This window comes from Pinus tabuliformis, chromosome 7 (assembly GCF_031772625.1).
Source record: "Pinus tabuliformis cultivar Carrire ecotype Pingquan chromosome 7, CPIR1, whole genome shotgun sequence".
In the NCBI taxonomy this organism is placed as follows: Eukaryota; Viridiplantae; Streptophyta; class Pinopsida; order Pinales; family Pinaceae; genus Pinus; species Pinus tabuliformis.
In genome coordinates this window covers 82,684,919-82,707,326 of record NC_142293.1, presented here as the reverse complement: position 1 = coordinate 82,707,326, position 22,408 = coordinate 82,684,919, and the positions used below count along the sequence as shown (strand labels likewise).

The 22,408-nt window shown below is 42.4% G+C and overlaps 1 protein-coding gene across 2 annotated transcripts in view; it reads right to left on the bottom strand.

The window, feature by feature from the left end:
• LOC149245297 (Alkaline-phosphatase-like family protein) overlaps positions 1-22,408 on the bottom strand; it is a 377,731-nt gene that overhangs the window by 23,242 nt on the left and 332,081 nt on the right. For both annotated transcript variants that reach the window (XM_089457751.1, XM_089457752.1), the window contains exons 17-18: positions 5,061-5,102; positions 4,612-4,768 (exon numbers count right to left, since the gene is read on the bottom strand). In XM_089457751.1, the coding sequence (XP_089313877.1) occupies positions 4,612-4,768; positions 5,061-5,102 (199 nt within the window). The remainder of the gene's footprint in view (positions 1-4,611; positions 4,769-5,060; positions 5,103-22,408) is intronic.

The window sequence follows — 22,408 nt, the reverse complement described above, 5'->3', positions numbered from 1 at the left end:
TGCTCCCATATTACACAGTTCCTGTATTACGTAAATTCACCCATATATTTACGCTGCCATTTTAATGCGTAATGATATTTGAATTTGTTGTCCCATTTGTTTGTTAATCTCCTCCAAAGCTTCCTTTCTCGAGTAATGACACCTGAATGATAGGTTCCGACACGACATTTGTCTTAAAAGATAATAGCTTTGAGGGGTAAATACATTCTGTCATTTTATCATGGACCATTGCCACGAAGTCATCTAACTGGCTTTGTTGCAGTACAGTGGCATTTATTTTAAAACATAACAAATACCGCCTTGATCTTTCTATGCGAGTGACTTCGGTCAATGTACAGGCCTTGCATATTGATACAACGCTTTTGAATAATATGCTTGAATTGGATGATCCGTTGGTGAATTTAATTTCGAGCTGAATATTTTTGAAGGTCATGGTAAAATGCTATGGTATATATGACCAGCAGTGATACATATTCAATATATGGTATGCGTTGAGTTCCCATAAAAAAAAGTGGTGTTGAAACAATGTTCGTTGAAGACTCCCACGCATGACCATGTATTGGTGAAGAAGGTGCATTGAACCATTCATGATAGAACATTGAAGATATGCTGAGAATACAACTTGGTAATATATGCGAGTTAGTTTTGGCACTATTCAAGTTATTTCCATGTGAATTGATATACTGTGCATTGGTCATTTTGGTGTGGCTCCATATACTGTGTGTTGGTTGTTTTGGGCTATATTTGGTATTTGTATTTTGAAGACCGAGTATCATATGATGCATGAATTAACTACTGGGCATATGTGTGTGTCCGAATAGTTCTGGAAGACCATCTTTGGCACAGCACAACAAGCAATTTGCAATTTATGAGATTATGTACAACTCTTTCTTTGGCGATCTGTAATCCCACAATTGTAGCTGTTCCACATGCTATCATCAACGGTTACAAGAATGTATTAGTAGTCGCTATTGAACTTGAGTACTCTTTTCCACTGGCCGAGAAAGTGAAGGAATATTTAAAGGATCCAAGCAAGTTTGCAGTTGTTGCTGCGCTAGTGTGGCATTGTATTTAAAACTCATTATAGTTTTTGTCTACATATATATGCATTGATTCCTTGTTACTTCGACTGCTGCTGGTCATGAGTAAACTCTTATTTTTACATGGATTCTAATTGGTGCTTGCTGGTTGCACATTGATCATTTGATGCACATTTATAAAGGATATTGCTAGTGGGTATTACTCTTCTGCATTGAGTAGTAGTTGTGATCAGTCTTTTAAGGTGTAATTTTGATATTAAACAAAAAATGGCCGGAATCAATGAAGTATTAGAGTTCCTCAAAACTCTGATATTGTCTACTACTCATGATACATTAAAAGTCAGCAAATTTTCTCTCACAGACATTCAGGTCTCTCTACAAAATGCACAAGAGAAAATTGATTTTTTGCAGCTTGAATCTTAGCTACAGCAAGAAGAATTAAAACAAAGGAGTCATTCTGAACCTGTTTTTGTTCAGAAGATTGAAACAGACTCCCATAAAGTAGCAGTTGTACATGCAGATGCAGAAGTTCAGTTTGCACTTTCCAAGCCCATCATCAGAGCTTGAGAACATCTTGTCCACAACAAGCACAAAACTGGTCTCGGATATGAGAAGGACTTGTCCTTTCATATTCTAGACTACTTAAAGCCCATTCAGTTTCAAAGTGTTGGATTCATTCATGACAATTCATCTGCTCCTCATGACAGTTCACCTCCAGCTGTTCCAGATTCTGCCCCTCTTCCATAGCAGCCACAATAGATTGTGAAATGCCAACACTGTGACCGAGTTGGCCATCTGAAAGATCACTGTTTTGATCTTCATCCATGTAAGCACTGTCATAAAACCAGTCATTCTTCAAACAGAGGCTTCAAAAACAAACATCCTGCAAGAACAAAGATTCATCTTGGATGGATCGCTTCTTGGCAATGGGCATCAACAGCCAAGAAGATATTCCAGTCACATGTCAGAACTTGTTCTAGAGTATTGAACAGTCTTGCAATTGAGTTTTCTCCATCATCTCACTTTGTATCTGACAGGGGGGAAATGATGGTCATCTACAAGCTTCAAAGCCACATCAAGCGAGCCTGAGCCACAACCTGTCACACCAGTTTCAGAGTTGTAGCCAGAGACAAAGATGCCCTTGAGCATGCCTTCAGTTGGTAATCTCGGACACTTCCTCTAGCAGAAGACTTCAACTTCTTGCCAGTTTCGGAAGAATTCCAGGAACAAAATTGGGGACACTTCCTCTAGCAGAAGACTTTAGCTTCTTGCCAGTTTTGGAAGAGTTCCAGGAATTGCATTAAGCATTCCAGAGTTGTTGGTCATCCTTAAACCATCACAGGTTGAGACTTCCCTTTTCAGGTTGAAGTTCTCCCTTTTATGTGGGTGAGACCTCCCTTTCATGGTTGAAGGTTTCCCTCTTCAAAACAATAGGAGCACTTCCTCTAGCAGAAGACTTCAGCTTCTTGTCGGTTTTGGAAGAGTTCCAGGAACTGCACTAAGCGTTTCAGTGTTAGTGGTCATCCTTAAACCACCACCCTTTATACCAACATTTCAAAGAGCACATTCAGCCTAGTGCTGCCATGCATTTTTGCACATTTTGTATTACAACTCTCTTATTGGACTCATACATAACCCTTCGGATTAAGGGGGGGAATGTTGGACACATAATCCTCTAAGAGTTAGTCTGGAAGCCGAATAGACTAAAGGAGTCCAAGAGACCTTGGGATGTGGAACCCAACGGTCAGAACATGTACTATAAATGTATATCATTTGTTAATAAAAGTGGATTCTCATGTTTTATCTTTCAGATTATGTTGCTGCCCATGTGTGTTTAACAAATTCGAATTAGTGGTCTGGAGAGCAGTGGCAGGAAGCAAGTACTGAACAGAGAGTCGGGGAAAGCACTAGAAGACCAGCGCAGAGGTTGGAGAGGTAGACGCAAAGCCTCTCAGGCAGACGTAGTCACTAGAGGGCCTGCGTGGGTGATGCAGAGAGGCCCAGTGCTGACGCAGAGAGGCAGGAGCTGACGTAGAGGATCTGGGAGCTACGCAGAGGTCAGCTAGCCCGACGCTGAGACTAGGAGAAGTGCTGAAGAATTTTCTCTCTGTTGGGTAAGCCAATTTGGCACCCAGTTGTACTGAAGAATTGCTGAATAATAAAATCCTCCCTTGCTGCACCGGTTTTCCCACATTGGGTTTTTCCAGGGACTGTTGTCCTAAATATCTGTGTCGATGTGTTGATTCTTGTGCGTGTGTTTGTTTCTGGATTATGATGTGATATCTGCAGCAGAATTTATTTTAATGTTTACTGAAGGATTTTCATAAATAACTTATTGGGAAATAAGTAGGTAAAATAAATCAGTTGTCGCAGTGATAGAATTTTCACAGAGTTGAGTTGGTCAAGTCTGCAAACATCGAGTCAACGATACAGTCCTCTATTATACTCTCTATTTTATATCAATCTACTAGTACTTTCATTTAACATCTGTTGATCTCAACCAATCAGCATTTTAATCTTTTGGGAACAATGGGCTGAAGTACATTATCAATTATTGATCCAAGGGAGCAGAATCTGTGCATAAATTAGAGACTCAAAAAAAGTGCAAAAAGTGCCTTAAAAGACTGCCGAAGCTGGAATGATCATCTAGATGTTTTAATTGATTGTTGTAACCCACAATCAATGTGGGTTTCTGATGCAGGAGCATCCTTTGTCTCTGGCAATCCGCATCAACCAAAAACATTTAATTTCTGAGTCACTCGACTGTTGGATAATATAGTGCTGTAAAACCATTTCTGTTACTCTACACTACAGGGCTGTGCTGCTACTCAGAGCTGTAGCTTCGTGTGGATGAGTTTTGGCGCTTATTCACATGTAACTAAAATGGTTAAGGAAGTTAAAAAGATCAACCATTCAGTTACCCAACAAGGGAATACAAATAGGAAAAGAATCGTTTCAGTTTCCCCATCAGAAGACAAATAGACAGGAAAATCACTGAAAAGGAGATGCAGAAGTCGAAGGAAAGGGAAATTTTCTGGAAAAGGAGGTTTGAAGGTTAGCCAAAAAAGGGCAGAGAAGAACCCTGCGCCGAGTAGAGGACAAGCACGCTGTTACAGAGAAGCCCAGACAGAGAAAACAATCCAGAAAAGCGCTGTATGTCGTGTGAGCACAGAAACACAAATTCTGAGTTTGAGTTGTCCTGTATCAGTCTTGATTTTGATTGAATAAAGCAAGGTTTCAGTTCTGTTACAGTTCCTCTGTTTTGTTAAATGTCATTCATTTTCTGCAATTTCCAGTTTCAGTTAATAATTCTGTGAAATTATTTTGAGGAAAATATTTGTAGCTGTGCTCTCTGATAACAGACCAGATTCTGTGAGACTAAGAGAGTTCAGGACCCCAGTTTCTGATTCAGTTCCTTACAACATACAGTAGAAAACTAACACAAATTCCAGATCCTACATTTGATGATGGTCCATAAACTATTTCTAAACTAAAAAGATATATTAACATTTATTGCTATCTACCATCCAGGTAGCTGTATATGTGTGTGTGTTAAAGAGAGAGACATCACCTGCACTAGTTGTAAGAGATCACATTCACCACTTCGAACACGTGAACGTTTGGTTGAAACAAGTAATGGAAGTCCAAATATGGGCAGAATGTGAGAAACTCCGAAGGTATCTATCACAAGGAGAACACCTTGTCGAATGATGTTGAAGTTATCAAACCTGGAAACCACAGAAATGCAAGTTAAGGTAACCTCGACGACTTACAATTATAGAAAAGATCAATGTTGGGATGGAAAACCCCTTAATAATTATGATATTTAATTTTTTGAATCTTAAGAAACCTTTTGTTTTCCCTTTCAGAAAGTCAGAATTACAAGAAAGATCAACATCATTACCTGTTCTCTTAATTATCTTAGAATACTAATTTTGGTTTTCTACATGACAATAAAATATAAAACAACCATGTATAATTTTCATAGGAGAAATGCATGAAACTGGATGCAATACTTACCCAATAAACGCTGCAGCATAACGGAGGCCATCAAAAGTACAGCTGCAGACACCAATACGAAGAATTAGAAGAACGTACTGGAGCAACTGCACTCTGACATATTTAATTTTCTATCTCCCCTTTAGATAACTTCATTACATTGTTTATCACTGCCTCTTTTTCGGTTTTAATTTGAGTTTCCAGTGGATGGGAAAGACATTGAACAATCTCTATCCAGTCCAGCCTAATCAAATTTGCTTCATATTTTTGCTTATTTATATAATAACAGCAGCGGCTTTTGCGAGCCCCAGGCCTCCAAAAAAGCATGCATTTCTACCTCCTTATAACCATGTCACTTTCTTTCCCTTGATAAAGAAGGGCAATATTACCTTAAAGCCAGAACATGCATCCCCAGAGGTCACTATCTCTTACACCATCGTAGGGACAAGAAAAAGCAATTACACATGCTTGCACACACACTATTTTGCCATTCTACTATGACTATACCTGCTTCTAACAGCAAGAAACAACACATAATTGTGCAATCTGATTACATATTATCTCAGATTTTCAGTGATCATGTGTAGTTAATTCACAACATTGTATGTAGTTCATTCATAACATGTCGTTTATCCATCTTGTGGTCAGCATGGAACGAGATATCCTATCGTAGAGGGATTGGAGGAATAGCCTGTTATAGAAAAAAGAATGTTTCTCCTCACATTCAGCCTCACAAGATGGACCATTTCAATCAGTACATATGGATAGAAATCTCTGACATTAATGCTAAGAAGATTTATATTGAAAATTGTTATTTCGTGCCTATTAATTCTACATTTTATAAGAAAGATATCTAAGAATAAAATTGCCACTATAATACATAATATCCTCTTGCTAGGAGACTTTAATGCTGGAACTGCAGCCAACCAAACTACTCTTCCAAGAAATAATTCCAACCTTAATCCTCTATTGTTAGATGAGGACCTTGTTTTAGCTAGTAGATACAAAAGAAACTCTGAACACCTGAGTGAGAATTTATTTGGAAACAAGCTAGTCAAGCTTTGTAATTTTGAATATCTAATAATTTGCAGTGGCATAATTAAGTGGCAAAGCTCCAACCAGATGACTTGTATTCATGGGCTCCAAAATAGTGTTGGGGATTATGTGATATTCAATTTCCCTGTTTCTAACCAAATAGTAAATTTTGACCTCTTAAATGACCATGAACTTGACTCTGATCATAGACCTTTAACCTTAACTCTAAACTTTGTCATGCACAAAAACCCCATGCAAGAGAATGTTGAGAATTAAAGGCACTTGCTTTTTGAAAAAATAAAGTTAATCTCTTCTTAGAGGATTTAAATAGAGATTTAAACCTCCTACTTACAAGGACAATATCAAAGGCTTCTATCATAATTTTACTACAACCCTCTCTACTTCCATTAACAAGTTCTCTATCATGTGTCATGTAAAAAGAATAATAGAACAACCAACTCTTGGCATGACAATGATTGTAAAATTGCTAGAAAAGCAATTAGGGATTTCCACTGCAAATTTATTGTGAAAAGTTAAAATACCAGTCTCTTTATTTTCAGCGGTTCAGAAAATTAATTTATTGGTTAATTAAATTTATAGATATAAAATAATTGTTGTATCAAATAGATCACACCTGATATTTAGAAATTAACATATATTTCAGGATCACTCCAACTAGAACTTCGCACACATCAAGAAAAACCTTTGTTTAATAAAGGAACCTTTGTACAAGGAGAGCATTTGGCATTTGGCACATGCAAAATGGGAGTGTTCCACAAAAGACTTTAGAGAGGATCACCTAGCCCAAGATGGTGAGAAGTGACATGTATCTTCTTCATCTAGAACAGCCATGCTACCATGCAAATCTGCACTTAAGAAGAAAACCAGATCTAATTATAGGCAATCTACCCCTATCACCACTAGATGCCTATCTGCTAGCATTCATGCTTTTCTAGCCACAAGGGAGTGTCCCTAGGGTTTTTTATGTGTTGTTATTTCTAACGTAACTCTATGAATAAACGTAGAATAAATCAACACCCTATGCTGCCCTTAAGCACCCAGAAATCACCCGAGAACAAAATAAAAACTATAAACAAAATTGCATGAAGTGGGATTAGTTTCTTTAATTAAATTCAGAAAAAAATCGAAATGAATCAAGAAGAATATGTGCTTCAAGTCAAAGAACAATTCAAAACAAATGCATAAAAAGAACATGTGCTTTGAGCGAAAGAGAAATTCAAAACAAGTGCATAACAATGACAAAACAAACCCTATTGCACAATTTTTCTCAGAATTAAGAAACAGCCACATCACTCGAAGAGCTATGAAAAAGCATAGATGCATCTGATATATTAATATAGAAACAAAAAAAATCCATAAATATAATACACCAAGGGTTTCCTTCGCAGTGCATTATATCAGATATCATTTTTCGGGATTTAACGCAGTTGAATCCCGAAAAATGATATCTAATATAATGCACTGCGTAAATCCCCCATACTTAAATGGAAGTGTTGTTAAATCTAGAAAATGGAATAAGTGCTCCTGAAACATGCAAGAAGAATCAAATCTATAAAATAATGGTCTCCAATGCTCCTTTATATAAGTATGGAAAAGGAGGCTCCCAATGCATACGCAAAGAGGGGTGGGATAACAAAGGGATCAATCTCCAAGTCAATCCCTTGTATGGTGTACTAACTCCCTTACTCCACTAGTATACGTTATAAACAAAGTAATACCAAAAAAATAAAAAATAGCAATGCATTAGTTTAATGAGAAGTCAAAGGGCACATACCCCTTCGCCTCATGACACATGTCATTTACTATAGTATACCAAGGCTACTTGGAAGTGGGGGCAGAAGTGGAAGCGGGAGCGGGAAGCGACAATTTTCAGAAGCTTCCGTGTTGGGAGCCAATCTGGAGCGAATCGAGAGTGAATTTTATATATTAAATATTTTTATATATTTTGATGCATATATGTCAACAAAAGCATGTAGAATGATGAATTAGTTATAAAAACATAAAAACATGTATTAAACCATATAACATCAATCATCTAGTAGTTATAATCTTCGTCAACCATAGACCAACAAATTACAACTTCTCATTTATATAGCATGTAAGGGTGCACATAACCAAAATAGCATTGAGTGTAATCCATCTCTGAACCATTGAGTGGGTCCAACATGAATTGTTGTAGGGTAAATCAAAAGTTTGTTGATAAAACCCTAGTCATATGAAAACCCTACCTTGTTCCCTCGAAAAAACCCTAATCCTTGGTCTTATAAGGTGTATATGCAATCTAGGGCTTGTTACCCACCACTTCGTGGGTGATATCCCTAGGAGAAAAAAATTCTCCAAGATGGCCCTCAGCAGGCAACCCCTTGTAGCCACCAAATAGCTTGATGTGCCATTATCTTTGCCACCTGAGACAACCATGTGGTCCCTTGCCCATCTATTATGACCATATGTTCGAAGGTGGGCCTCCCAACCCCAAAGGTATGACTTTTCATTGGTATAGTTAAGCAATTTTTCTTACTTATCATGCACACTTTTGGGTATGGATTGGTGGGGGGATTCAGCGGAAAGAGTGGGCTAGGTCTGTACTCTTGTCTCCTTTGCCCAATTTGGCGGTTCCCCTTGTATCCTAGTCCCGTGGGATCTCCTTTACTGGCCATTAGCTCTAGGGTTGGCACTACATGGGAAATCCCGATTTTTGTTGCGTGGTCTCGCTTTCCGACACCATATACATCACCCCCTTCCGCTCATTCTAACCCCATTCATCATTTTTCCCATTTGGGTCCACGTGTCCACTAGGTCCACATAAGGTTAGCCTCCCCTTCCCCTTGTCCATACCTTGGGTCGGGCTTGGAATGATGCCTGGAGGTTGATGCAGCTAAAAAGAAAACAAAAAGCATATTTTGGCTACTCTCAACAGAAAATGTACCAAAAAATGCAAAAGATGGTCGGGACATACAAGTTTAGCAAGTGGGAAAAAGTCAAACATGAGCTCTACCCCTCATTTATGGCCATCACCCTGGTTCCTATGGGCCCTAGATGAGCCCCCTCCATATTAAGGAACCCATAATTTTCCCAACCCCTAGTGGGCAACGAAATGCCCCACTTTAAAAGGGGGTACCTACTGCTACATTTTACACATCATGCTCTCATCCCTTGGAGCCCCGAGCAGTTATAAAGAAAAATCAATCAAAGGCAAAAGGCATATGAAGAAGGGTGGAAAAACAAAGGTTGGGGTAACTCATGTACCATGATTTGCTCCCTCCTACACTCATATACCCAAGTGTGGGCTTCCCTCATCATAGCTACCCTTGTACCATGACATGTGGCCTGGAGCCTTCCCCTGATCCCCACTTTGTTCCATCACTATATCACATGCCACCTACCACCTGATGGATGTACCATGGACATGTCACCCCCTTTAAAGGTTGAAACCACCTAATAGGGTCCTTGGTTAACCCCCTTATTGAGCTTGGAGACACTTATACATGCCAAAGCCCACTATGGAAGGGCATGCCACCATGAAGTGCCCCATTGATTCCATGATTTGTAAGCTCTTTTACTTGATTATTCTAATGATTTGTTGTATTGGAGGGCAAGGGGACACATTGGATCTTATGCAAGATTGCAGGTGGGTCTCCATTTGGGGTTTGGTCTCCCTATATGGGGTCCAAACCCTCCAAAGAGCCACATTGGCACTTGTAGGGTGAGCGTTGAGAGCCATGGGCCTCCACCATAACAGAGAGTACTACATGTACACCCAACACGACTCAACGATTGCTCATGTTCCACCTTGGATGAGGATGATGCACCTGGTTCACCATGCCCGGATGACTCCACACTTGCACCATACACTTGGTAGATGTTCCAAGGTCCAAATGAGGATGTGTCTCACTACAGGAGACAAAGGGGGGGCTTATGTAATAAAACCCTCAGAACTGTTGCACCGGTTTTCCTGCATTGGGTTTTTCTGGGGACGATTGTCCAAAAATAACGGTGTTCCTTGTGTATTTGTCTATTATTTCAGTTGATGATCTGTATATGAGTTCAGACTGCATTTGTGTTTATTTTCAGTACTTATATGGTTAAATAGCTTGTTAAGGAATAAACAAGTAAGTGAAATAAACCAAATAATGCAGTAGGAATTTCTTACGTGTCAGACCTAGAAATTTCAACATGGTATCAAAGCATTTCATAACACAACAGGACTGAAGGTGCCAACATAATCATAAATATTTGCAGCAGTAGCATTTGTCCCAAGAGATAGAGTTGCTCCTAAGCAGAAAGCAGTAGAGAGGGAGTGACGCAGAGGGCTTGTGTCATCATTTCGAGCCAACGAGAGGGCCAGTGCAGAGGCAGAGAGAGGCAGAAGAGGCTCACGAAGAGCCACGTCATCCTACTTAGCCAGGTAGGCTTGACGCAATTGGCCAGAGGAGTGATTCAACCTTTACCAGATTGCGCAGAGCTAAAAGGCTCAGTTTCTTCAGTCGCTGGGGCATAGGGAGCTGTGGGTAGATTGTGGAGGAAGCTGGTGGCGTGTTCTTGCTCTCGAAGCAGAATAGTACCTAACGAGACAGAACCAAGGCAGAGGGAGTAGCTTCCTTGAGTGTTTTCTAGCCAAGAAATCCATATCTGTGTTGCAGTTGCAACGAGGATCGGAGAGGAGTGGATCGATAGTTGGCACGAAGATTTCTAGCAAGAAATCGAGAGTCAAAGGGAGTCTAGTAGAGAACTTCCAAGAGGGAAGTCGAGACTCAGAGGGAGTCCAGAAAAGGAGCAAAGATGGCAATGAACGGAATGAGGGATCAGGACAGGTTGGACGGGGCCTCCAACTTTGTCATCTAGAAGGCCAAGATCCTGTCTGCTTTGGATAGACATCGCATCAAGGGCTTCACCTTGAGAACCGTGGCTATCCCAGTCAACCCAGTTGATAATGAAAGGTATGGGGATGCAATGGCGAAGGCAAAGTGCATAATCCTTGATGGGGTCAAGGATCATGTAGTACCGCATATTGCTGAGAAGGACACGACAAAAGAAGTGTGGGATACCTTGTATCAGGGCACTTCCATGCAGAGGAAGATGTTGTTGGAGAATCAATTGCAGTCGTATCAGATGCAAAAGAGGGAGTAGATAGATCTATACCTCATCAGGTTGCAAGAGATTTAGAACCAACTTACTTCCATAGGGGCTACACCGGATCAGGTGTTCATGGTGAGGACCGCTCTGAATGCAGCCTCAAAGGAATGGGAGACATTTGTCCAAAGCATTTTGGGCAGAGCTAATCTTTCAGGATGGGAAGAAATGTGGTCAGCTCTTCGCCAAGAAGAGATCAGAGAGTTGACCAACGCAGGAAGTAGCAACAAAGGAGGTCGAATCAATGAGGAGGAAGATGCGACTTTGGCATCTGCGGGACAACAAGGGATTAAGAAGAAGAAGGACATCTCTAAGGTGAAGTGCTTCCATTGTGGGGAGTTGGGTCATTACGCAACCCAGTGTCCCAGGAAGAAGAATAAGGGAGAGGCTTCTCACTCCAAGGTAGCTCCTGCTATGTCGAAGAAAGAAGTCGAGATTGATGACAACTGTGCCATGAGTGCTCATGCACCTTTAGAGAAAAGGTGGGGAGACATCAAGCTGTAGTCAGGAGGACTACAGAAGATGAGGGGAAGGATCCTTGAGGTACCCAAACCCTTGGGTCATATTCGGCTACGAGAGCCCCTAGTTGATAATAGTAGGATGACGGATATCGGTAGAAGCAAGATGTGGATGGAGCGACAAGGCAGTGCTAGAGTGCAGAGGTTTGTAGCAGCGCCGTGGGGGTTGCAGCAGTGTGAGAGGCACAAAGATGGTTGGAGCAGTGCGAGAGGCATAAAGGTTTTTGTAGCAACGTAGAGGCAACACAAGGAGCACATGATAGCAACAGAGGTAGCTTCAGCATCAGGAGGATTCCAGGCTGATAAGGATGTTAGGATTTGGGTAGCTGAGTTACTTACTTCTCGGGAACTGATTGCAGTGCAACAGTTAGCAATGGCAGTGTTATGGGCAGCATGGGCAGCATGTTGAGAGGAAGCTGCAGAACAGATGTAGCAGTGGCAATGGCAGAGCCATGGGCAGCAGTATAAGGAGCAGTGCAGTGGATGTAGGGCAACAAGCCCAGCATCACCGCACGTACCAGTGCGGAAGGATCAGTGTGATGTTCAGTGGTGGAGCATTACTAGAGCACATTCTTCGCTAAGACAGAGAGTTGATTTGTGGTAGCATCGGATGTGCTTTAACCATGAAAATTGGTGGAGAGGCTAAAGCACATGAGATCTCCAAGACCCATAAATGGTTTGGGGGAATTTCACCTGGTTAGAAAGATATTAAAATAATTAATATTTTTAATGGAGTTCTTAAGTTTAAACTTAGGAAAATTAAAATATTAATGGGTATTAATATAAAGTTGGGTGAGAAGGTAGTAAATGACATGGATCAAAGACAAAGCTAATCTTAGCCGTTGAATAGGAACTTAATCTCGGTCGTTGAAGACTCAAGAGGAAAAGTATAAGATGACGCTTGAGGATCAGTTGGAGACACACCAAAATTGATCAGTCAGTTTGATTTTCTGGAGCGGGGTTTGCTGAGAGAAATCGAACAAGTGATTGTTGAAATTTGGTACCGAAGGACAGGTGGTTCCCTAAGGCTTTGATCTTTGGCCTAGGGAAAAGTGTCAAAAAGAATTTAATTTTTCTCCTAAAGTGACTTTATAATTTTTATAAAGTCAAATCTAATTTAAAAGTGACTTTAAGTGATAAAGTTACTAAAGTATAATTTTAAAGTGACTTTAATAAAGTCAATGTAAAATTAGAAAGGAAAAGTGACTTTGGAAATAAATGACTAAGTGGGTCTTTATTAAAGTGGGGTGAATTAAAAAATAGAAAGTGAGATTTAAATGAGCATTTAATCTCAGTCCTAGATCTCAATCTATTTCAGCCATTGGATTTAGGGATTCCCCAAAAGTCACTTAGGGTTAGATTAAAGGAGGAAAAGGAGGAAAAGGTCATTCATTCTTTCATGAGCAGATTGAGAGAAGGAGAGCAAGAGAGCAAGGGAAATTTCTGGACAGGGAGGAGAAGGAGGCAGCAGCTTGGCACACATTCCAATGTAGCATTTTAGCAAATCGGTACAGCTGAGTTAGCACACAGTGAAAGGCAGATATTAGGCACGATTTTCTAGAAATCTATACCGCAAGTGCACAGAAATCGAGGAGCAGAAATCTGTACAAGTGGTTGTACCTTGGCACACAAATCGAGGCAAATTCGTATAGTTGTACTGCTGGTCTTTTCTCTGCATGTAAATCGAGGAAATCCATACAGCGTATTTATGGAAGCTTGCACGCTTTTCTAGGAGGCCATACAGCATTTATTGCTGTTATGTTTTGTTGTTTGCAAGTTTTTCTAGTTGGCTGAGGCACGAAAAACGAGATAAGTTGTAAAAGTTTGCTTGCTGATTTTTTGCTGAATATTTCTCACTATAAAGAGCATTTTCTAGAAATAAGGAGCTTTCGAATTTGTTTTCCCCAAGAGTTGTAGGGGGTGTTTCCAGGGTCACCTTGACCAAAAATCATTGTGTTTAAATGTGTTGAATGGCTGTTTGTATGTGCTGATTTTTTATATTTCTGCATTTTCTAGCATTCTATAAAATTTCCAGAATTTGTGTTTTCAGCAAAATTTATTTTCCAGTTGTTGAATGTATGGATATGGGGATGGGCATTTAACTATTTTGGAGAAATAAGGTGAAACTGAAAACTGGGGTGGGAAATGAGAAATTTTTACATGGTATCAGAGCTTGAGTGCTGAAGTGCAGTTTGGGACAACAAGGAGGAAAATTACAGCTTGCTGATTTTTCACTCAGAAAATTCCAGCAAGCTGATTTTTCACAAACAACAGTTTTATCTTTACTACAGCAGTGCTATTTTTCAGTTTTAAGATAGCAGGATGTCATTGGGATTGAGGGTGGAGGATAAGTTGGATGGGCATACCAATTACAGCGTTTGGAAGGAGAGAATGCAAAGTATCTTTGAGGAGGTAGAAGTCTGGGACATCGTGGTGCATACCACACAGAACCCTGTTGTCGTGCCTACTGATGCCACTCAGTTGGCTGATTATAATAAAAATAACAACAAGGGTAAGAGACTGATTCTAAACAAAGTCAAAGACCATTGCATTCCTCATGTGAGAGGAAAGAGAAATGCTCATGAGATGTGGACAGCATTGTCCAATCTCTACCAGAGTACCAATGAGAACCGAAAAATGGTCCTGAAGGAGAAGCTGAAGACCATTAAGATGGGTAATGATAGTGCAGCTGGATATCTCACAAAGATTACTAATGTGAGAGATGAGTTGGCAGAAGTTGGAGAGGTCATTCCACCCACTGAGTTGATGCGGATTGCAGTGAATGGCCTCCCCCGTTCATGGACGAACTTTGTTGATGGGGTTTGTGCACGTCAGACCCTTCCCACATGGGAGAGGTTTTGGGATGATTGCATTCAAACAGAGATCAGGAAAGGTCAGCTTAGGGCAGCCAAACCAGTTGAGCAGGATGAGGATGTAGCACTGTTGGCAGGAGGCAAGAAAGGCAAAGGGAAGAGACAAGCTTCCACAAGCAATGGTGGGGACAAAGGCAAAGGTAAAGGTAAACAGGATAACACACAAAAGGACTATTCCAAGGTGAAGTGTTGGAATTGTCAAAAGATGGGACACTATGCAGTTGTGTGTCCGGAAAAGAAGAAGAAGGGGAAGAACCAGAGCATGGCAGCTTCAGCAGAGGTTGAGGACTTTGCAAATCGATTTGACTGGTTGTTTGCGTTCACTGCATATGAGTCCTCTAGTGTAGGATCACCTGCCACACAGGTTCAGAGGGAGCATGCTTTTACCTCGATTAGCAGAGCATCTTCGAGTATCTGGTATGTGGACAATGGGGCTTCACGTCACATGACAGGAGTCCGTGAGTACTTCTCAGAGCTTTCAAAGAGTGGCACTGATATGGAGGTAGTACCCAGTGATGACAGAGTTGTTAGAGCAGTCGATGTGAGGACACTAACATTTCAGAGGGAGTCCAAACCTCCCTTGAAGGTGTCAGATGTTCTTTATGTGCCAAGGATGAGGAAGAACCTCATATCCATCTCAGCTTTGGAGGACAGAGGATATGAGGTACTGTTCAGGGGAGGACAGGTGTTGATGTATCCTAGGGGCACTCCAGCTGATTCAGCTAGAGTGATAGGTGTACGCCATGCAAAGGTGTACAAGTTTGCATTCCAGCCCCTTTTGGCATTGAGCAGTAATACCGACAGCAGAGCTAGTAGTTATGAGCTGTGTGAGATTTGGCACCACAGGATGGGGCATATGTATCATGGAGCCTTGAGGACCTTGTGGGAGATCGCTACAGGTGTGCCAGATTTCAGTACTGATCACTTTGATACTTGCAGAGGATGTGTGATGGGCAAGTTTTCCAAATCCCCTTTTCCCAGCAGTGACAGCAGAGCGACTGGGATTCTTGATTTCATTCATTTCGATGTGAGCAGTGGGATGTCTCATGTTTCCTTGAGTGGATATGAGTACTATGTTTTATTCATTGATGATCACTCCAGGAGGACCTGGATTTATTTCTTGAAGACCAAGAGTGAGGTCTTCAAGCGGTTTCAGGAGTTTAGAGCTCTTGTGGAGACACAGACAGGTCGGAAGATCAAGTCCCTGAGGTCGGACAATGGGGAGAGTACACCCTTGGAGAGTTTGTTGACTATTGTGTGGAGGTAGGCATTAGGAGGGAGTTCACTGTTCCTTACAACCCCCAGCAGAATGGGGTTGCGGAGAGGAAGAACAAAGCCATCGGAGGGGCTGCCAAAGCCATGTTACATGATCAGGGGTTGCTATTGTTCTTGTGGGCAGAGGCCTGCAACATAGCTGTTTATTTGCAGAACAGGAGTCCGCATCGTGCCTTGGGGCACATGACTCCGGAGGAGGCTTTTTCTGGGAAGAACCCTGATATTGGTCATCTTCGTATCTTTGGGTGCATTACATACTCCTATATACACAAGGAGAAGAGGACCAAACTAGAGCCCACCATAAAGAAGGGTATCTTTGTGGGCTACAGTGGGACCTCAAAGGCCTTTCGGATTTACATTCCTGCACAGAGGAAAGTTGTTGTCAGGTGGGATGTGAAGTTCGAGGAGGACAGGGCCTTTAGGAGGTCACGGGAGTTAGAGTATCTGGATCAGCCAGACCCTCATCAGCAATTGAGTCAGTCGCAGGGATCCAGTGGGCAGGGATCAGGACGATCCGGAGGTACATCTATGAGGATGTCAGGTCCGTCAATGAGCAGTGGCTCACCGAGCCAGAGGGGTGGTGCTCCGGGCAGCATACAGAGCAGTCCACAGAGCAGTTCACTAGGGAGTCCACTGATGGACAGTTCACACGGTACCTCAGCTTCTACAGGTTTAGGTGCAGGCAGGAGGACAGCAAACAGACAGTCAGGAGTTCAAGCTCCTGATGATGACGAGGAGAAGTTTCATTCTCCAATGGGAGAAGTACGCTCAGGGAAGAGGAAGCCGAAGTGGCTTCAGGACACCTTGAGAGATGCCACATCTGTTGCTGAGCCCTAAGAGGCCGGTCAGAGAGAGCAAACCACCTGAGAGGTTTTGTAACTATATGGCAATGGCTACCAGCATCCTTGACTCTGAGCCTTCTAGCTATGAGGAGGCAGCCCAGTAGGTCTGGAGAGAGGCCATGCAGGAGGAGTATTCTTCTATCATGAAGAATGATGTTTGGGAGGTGGTGCCGAGGCCTGAGGGCAAATCCGTGGTTACTTCCAGATGGCTTTACAAGGTAAAGCATGCTGTAGATGGCAGCATTGAGAAATTCAAAGCGAGGTTTGTGGCTAGAGGGTTCTCCCAGGTAGAGGGAGTTGATTATGAGGAGACCTTCGCTCCCGTGGCTCGATATACTTCGATCCGCTCCATGATATCGATAGCAGCAGAGATGGGTTGGAAGATCAACCAGATGGATGTGAAGACTGCATTTCTCAATGGCTTCATATAGGAGGAGGTGTACATTGAGTAGCCACAGGGCTTTGAGGTGCATGGGAAGGAGTCCCATGTGTGTAGACTGAAGAAGGCCCTTTATGGCCTGAAGCAAGCTCCCAGAGCTTGGTACTCCAGGATAGATACGTACTTGTAGGGGATGGGTTTCACAAAGAGTGAAGCAGATCCGAACCTTTACTATATTGTGATAGGTGAGGAGCCTCTCATTCCGGTGCTGTATGTGGATGACTTGGTCATTACAGGTGCAGAGAGACTCATAGAGCACTGCAAGAGAGATCTTGCGGCGGAGTTTGAGACGAAGGACATCGGCTTGATGCATTACTTTTTGGGTTTGGAGGTGTGGCGGGAGGAGGGGCATTTCTTCCTGGGGCAAGGGAAGTATATTGTGGACATCCTTGGCAGATTCCACATGGAGGATTGTAAACACATGTCAACACCGATGATCACCAACTGGAAGAAGCTTCATGCTTCGGAGTCCGAGTTGGTGGATCCCACATTGTACATGCAGTTGATTGGTTCCTTGATGTATTTGGTCAACACTAGACCAGATAGTTGTTTTGCAGTCAACACGATGAGTCAGTTTATGTGTGAGCCTAGGAAGGTTCACTGGGTGGCTGCAAAACACATTTTGCGATACTTGCAGGGGATAGTAGATTATGGTCTGGACTACAGGCATGGGGATGGAGTGAGATTGACAGGTTATACTGATTCTGATTGGGCAGGTTGTGCTTCTGATAGGAAGAGCACTTCAGGGTGCTGTTTTGGGTTGTGTTCAACAGTGGTGTCATGGTTCAGCCGAAAGCAGCAGTCAATAGCATTGAGTTCAGAGGAAGCAAAGTATATGGCAGCCAGTCTAGCTAGTTGTGAGGCCATCTGGCTTCACAAGATGTTGTTTGGCTTATTTGGTCAGCCGTTGAGACCTTTAGTGATTTACTGTGATAATCAAAGTTGCATTAAACTCACGGAGAATCCAGTATTTCATGACAGGTCAAAGCATATCGGGATCAAATATCATTTCATCAGAGACTATGTTCATAAGGGAGCTGTGAAGCTTGAGTATATTCCTACTGATGAGCAGGTTGTAGATATTCTTACCAAAGCCTTACCACGGGGCAAGCATGCCTACTTCAGAGACAAGATGGGTGTGGTGAGGAACACCTTCCTCGGTAAGAGGGAGTGTTGAAATTTGGTACCGGAGGACAGGTGGTTCCCTAAGGCTTTGATTTTTGGCCTAGGGAAAAGTGTCCAAAAAAATTTAATTTTTCTCCTAAAGTGACTTTATAATTTTTATAAAGTCAAATCTAATTTAAAGTGACTTTAAGTGATAAAGTTACTAAAGTCTAATTTTAAAGTGACTTTAATAAAGTCAATGTAAAATTAGAAAGGAAAAGTGACTTTGGAAATAAATGACTAAGTGGGTCTTTATTAGAGTGGGGTGAATTAAAAAATAGAAAGTGAAATTTAAATGAGCATTTAATCTCAGCCCTAGATCTCAATCTATTTCAGCCATTGGATTTAGGGCTTCCCCAAAAGTCACTTAGGGTTAGCTTAAAGGAGGAAAAGGAGGAAAAGGTCATTCATTCTTTCATGGGCAGATTGAGAAAAAAAGAGCAAGAGAGCAAGGGAAATTTCTGGACATGGGGGAGAAGGAGGCAGCAGCTTGGCACACATTCCAAGGCAGCATTTTAGCAAATCCATACAGCTGAGTTAGCACACAGTGAAAGGCAGATATTCGACACAATTTTCTAGAAATCCGTACAGCAAGTGCACAGAAATCGAGGAGCATAAATCCGTACAGCAAGTCGATGTACCTTGGCACGCAAATCGAGGCAAATCTGTACAGCTGTACTGCTGGTTTTTTCCTCTACACGCAAATCGAGGAAATCCATACAGCGTATTTATGGCAACTTGCACACTTTTCTAGGAGACCGTATAGCATTTATTGTTGTTCTGTTTTGCTATTTGCAAGTTTTTCCAGTTGGTTGTGAGGCACGGAAAACGAGATAAGTTGTACAAGTTTGCTTGCTGATTTTTCGCTGAATATTTCTCACTGTAAAAAGCATTTTCCAGAAATAAGAAGGAGCTTTTGAATTGGTTTTCCCCAAGAGTCGTAGGGGGTTTTTCTAGGGTCACCTTGACAAAAAATCACTGTGTTTAAATGTGTTGAGTGGCTGTTTGTATGTGCTGGATTTTTATATTTCTACATTTTCCAGCATTCTCTAAAATTTCCAGAATTTGTGTTTTCAGCAAAATTTATTTTCCAGTTGTTGAATATATGGATATGGGAATGGGCATTTAACTATTTTGGAGAAATAATGTGAAACTGAAAATCGGGTTGGAAAATGAGAAATTTTTACAGTGATCTGAGTTGTAGCGAGGTGCAGTGAGCAGATAGCAAAGAGGTAGAGATAGTGCTAGAGGTCCAGCGCAGTGGTTGAGGAGGCTACGCAGAGCGAGCAAGAGCCACACAGAGGCAACTAGAAACATCGCAGACGCTGAGGGGCTTGCGTGAGTGATACAGAAGGCCAGAGAGATGATGCAGAGAGGCAGAGGACTGACGTAGGGGGTTCCAGAGCTACGTAGAGGCTAGCAGGGCTGACGCAAAGCCTTGGAGAAGCGTCGAAAGGATTTTCATGGGGCAAACTATTGCTAAGAAGCTGAATATCTGCTTCTGAGAAGAGATATTACTGTTGTGTAGAAATCTCTGTTGGGTGAGCTAGTTTGGCACCCTAGTTGTACTCAAGAAAGTTGCTTAATAATAAAACCCTCAGAACTGCTGCACCAGTTTTCCTGCATTGGGTTTTCCGAGGACAATTGTCCAAAAATAACGGTGTCCCTTGTGTGTTTGGCTATTATTTCAGTGGATGATCTGTATATGAGTTGAGACTGCATTTGTGTTTATTTTCAGTAGTTATATGGTTAAATAACGTGTTAAGGAATAAACAAGTGAAATAACCCAGATAATGCAGTAGGAATTTTTGACATGTTAGACTTAGAAATTTCAACATGGTATCAGAGCATTTCATGTCACAAGACAGACTAAAGGGGCCAGCATAATCAGAAATATTTGCCGCAGTAGCAGTTGTCCCGAGAGACAGAGCTCCTCCTAAGCAAGAAGCGGAGAGGGAGTGATGTAGAGGGCTTGCGTCATCATTTCGAGCCAGAGAGGGACAACCCAGAGGCAAAGAGAGGCAGAAGAGGCTCACAAAGAGCCACATCATCCTACTCAGTTAGTTAGGCTTGACGCAGTTGGCCAGAGGAGTGATTCAACTTTTGCCGGATTGGACAGAACTGAAAGGCTCAGTGTCTTCAGTTGTTGGGGCATAGGGAGCTGTGGGAAAATTGTGGATTAGGAAGCTGGTGGGGTGTTGTTGCTGTCGAAGCAGAACATACCTATCAGGATAGAACCAAGGTAGAGGGAGTCACTCCTTGACAGATTTGTAGCCAAGAAATCCATATCTGAGTTGCAGTTGCAAAGAGGATCGAGAGAAGCGGATCAACAGTTGGCAAGAAGATTTCCAGCAAGGAAATCGAGACTCAAAGGGAGTCTAGGAGAGAACTTCCAGGAGGGAAGTCGAGACTCAGAGGGAGTCCAAAAAAGGAGCGGAGATGGCAATCAACGGACTGAGGGATTAGGACAGGTTGGACGGGGCCTCTATCTTTGTCATTTGGAAGGCCAGGATCATGTCTGCTTTGGATAGATATCGCATCAAGGGCTTCGCCTTGAGAACCGTGGCTATACCAGTCGACCCAGTTGATAATGAAAGGTATGAGGATGCAATGGCGAAGGCAAAGTGCATAATCCTTGATGGGGTCAAGGATCATGTAGTACTGCATATTGCTAAGAAGAACACGGCAAGGAGATGTGGGATACCTTGATAACATTGTATCAGGGCACTTCCGTGCAGAGGAAGATATTATTGGAGAATCAACTGTGGTCATATCAGATGCAGAAGGGGGAGCAGATAGAGCTATACCTCAGCAAGTTACAAGAGATTCAGGACCAACTTACTTCCATAGGGGCCACACCGGATCAGGAGTTCATGGTGAGGACCGCCCTGAATGCAGTCTTCGAGGATTGGGAGACATTTGTCCAGAGCATTTTGGGTAGAGCTGATCTTCCAGGATGGGAAGAAATGTGGGCAGCTCTTTGCCAAAAAGAGATCAGACGGTTGACCAAGGGAAGAAGTAGCAGCGAAGGAGGTCGAATCAAGAAAGAGGAGGAGGATGATGCGACTCTAGCATCTGCAGGAGAGCAAGGGATGAGGAAGAAGGAGGACATCTCCAAGGTGAAGTGCTTCCATTGTGGGGAGCTGGGTCATTATGCAACCCAGTGTCCCAGGAAAAAGAATAAGGGAGAGGCTTCTCACTCCAAGGCAGCGCTTGCTAAGTTGGAGAAAGAAGTCGAGACTGATAACGACTGTGCCATGAGTGCTCATGCACCTCTAGAGAAAAGGTGGGGAGGCATCAAGCTGTAGTTAGGAGGACTACAAAAGATGAGGGGAAGGATCCTTGAGGTACCCAAACCCTTGGATCATATCCAGCTACGAGAGCCCCTAGTGATAGTAGCAGGATGACGGATGTCGGTAGAAGCAAGATGTCGATGGAGCGACAAGGCAGTGCTAGAGTGCAGAGGTATGTATCAACGCATTGGGGGTTGCAGCAATGCGAGAGGCACAAAGATGGTTGCAGCAGTGCAGAAAGGCACAGAGGTGGTTGCAGCAGTGCAGAAAGGCACAGAGGTGCTTGCAGCAACGCAGAGGCAGCAGAGGGAGCACATGGTAGCAACAAAGGTAGCATCAGCATCAAGAGGATTCCAAATTGACAAGGATGTCAAGATTTGGGTAGATCAATTACTTCTCGGTAACTGAGTTGCATTGCAGCGGTTAGCAGTGGCAGTGTTATGGGCAGCATGGGCAACGTGTTGAGAGGGAGCTGCAATACAGATGTAGCAGTGGCAGTGGCAGAGCCATGGGCAGTAGTACAACAAGCAGCAGTGCAGTGGATGTTGGGCAATAGGCCCAGCATCGGCACAGGTACCAGTGTGGAAGGATCAGTGTGATGTTCAGTGGTGGAGCATTACTAGAGCACATTCCTCGCTAAGAGGGAGTGATGATTTGTGGTAGCATCGGATGTGCTCTTGCCATGAAAATTGGTGAAGAGGCTAAAGCACTAGGTGAGAAGGTTCTAAATGACATGGATCAAGCCAAATCTAATCTTAATCGTTGATTAGGGACTTCAT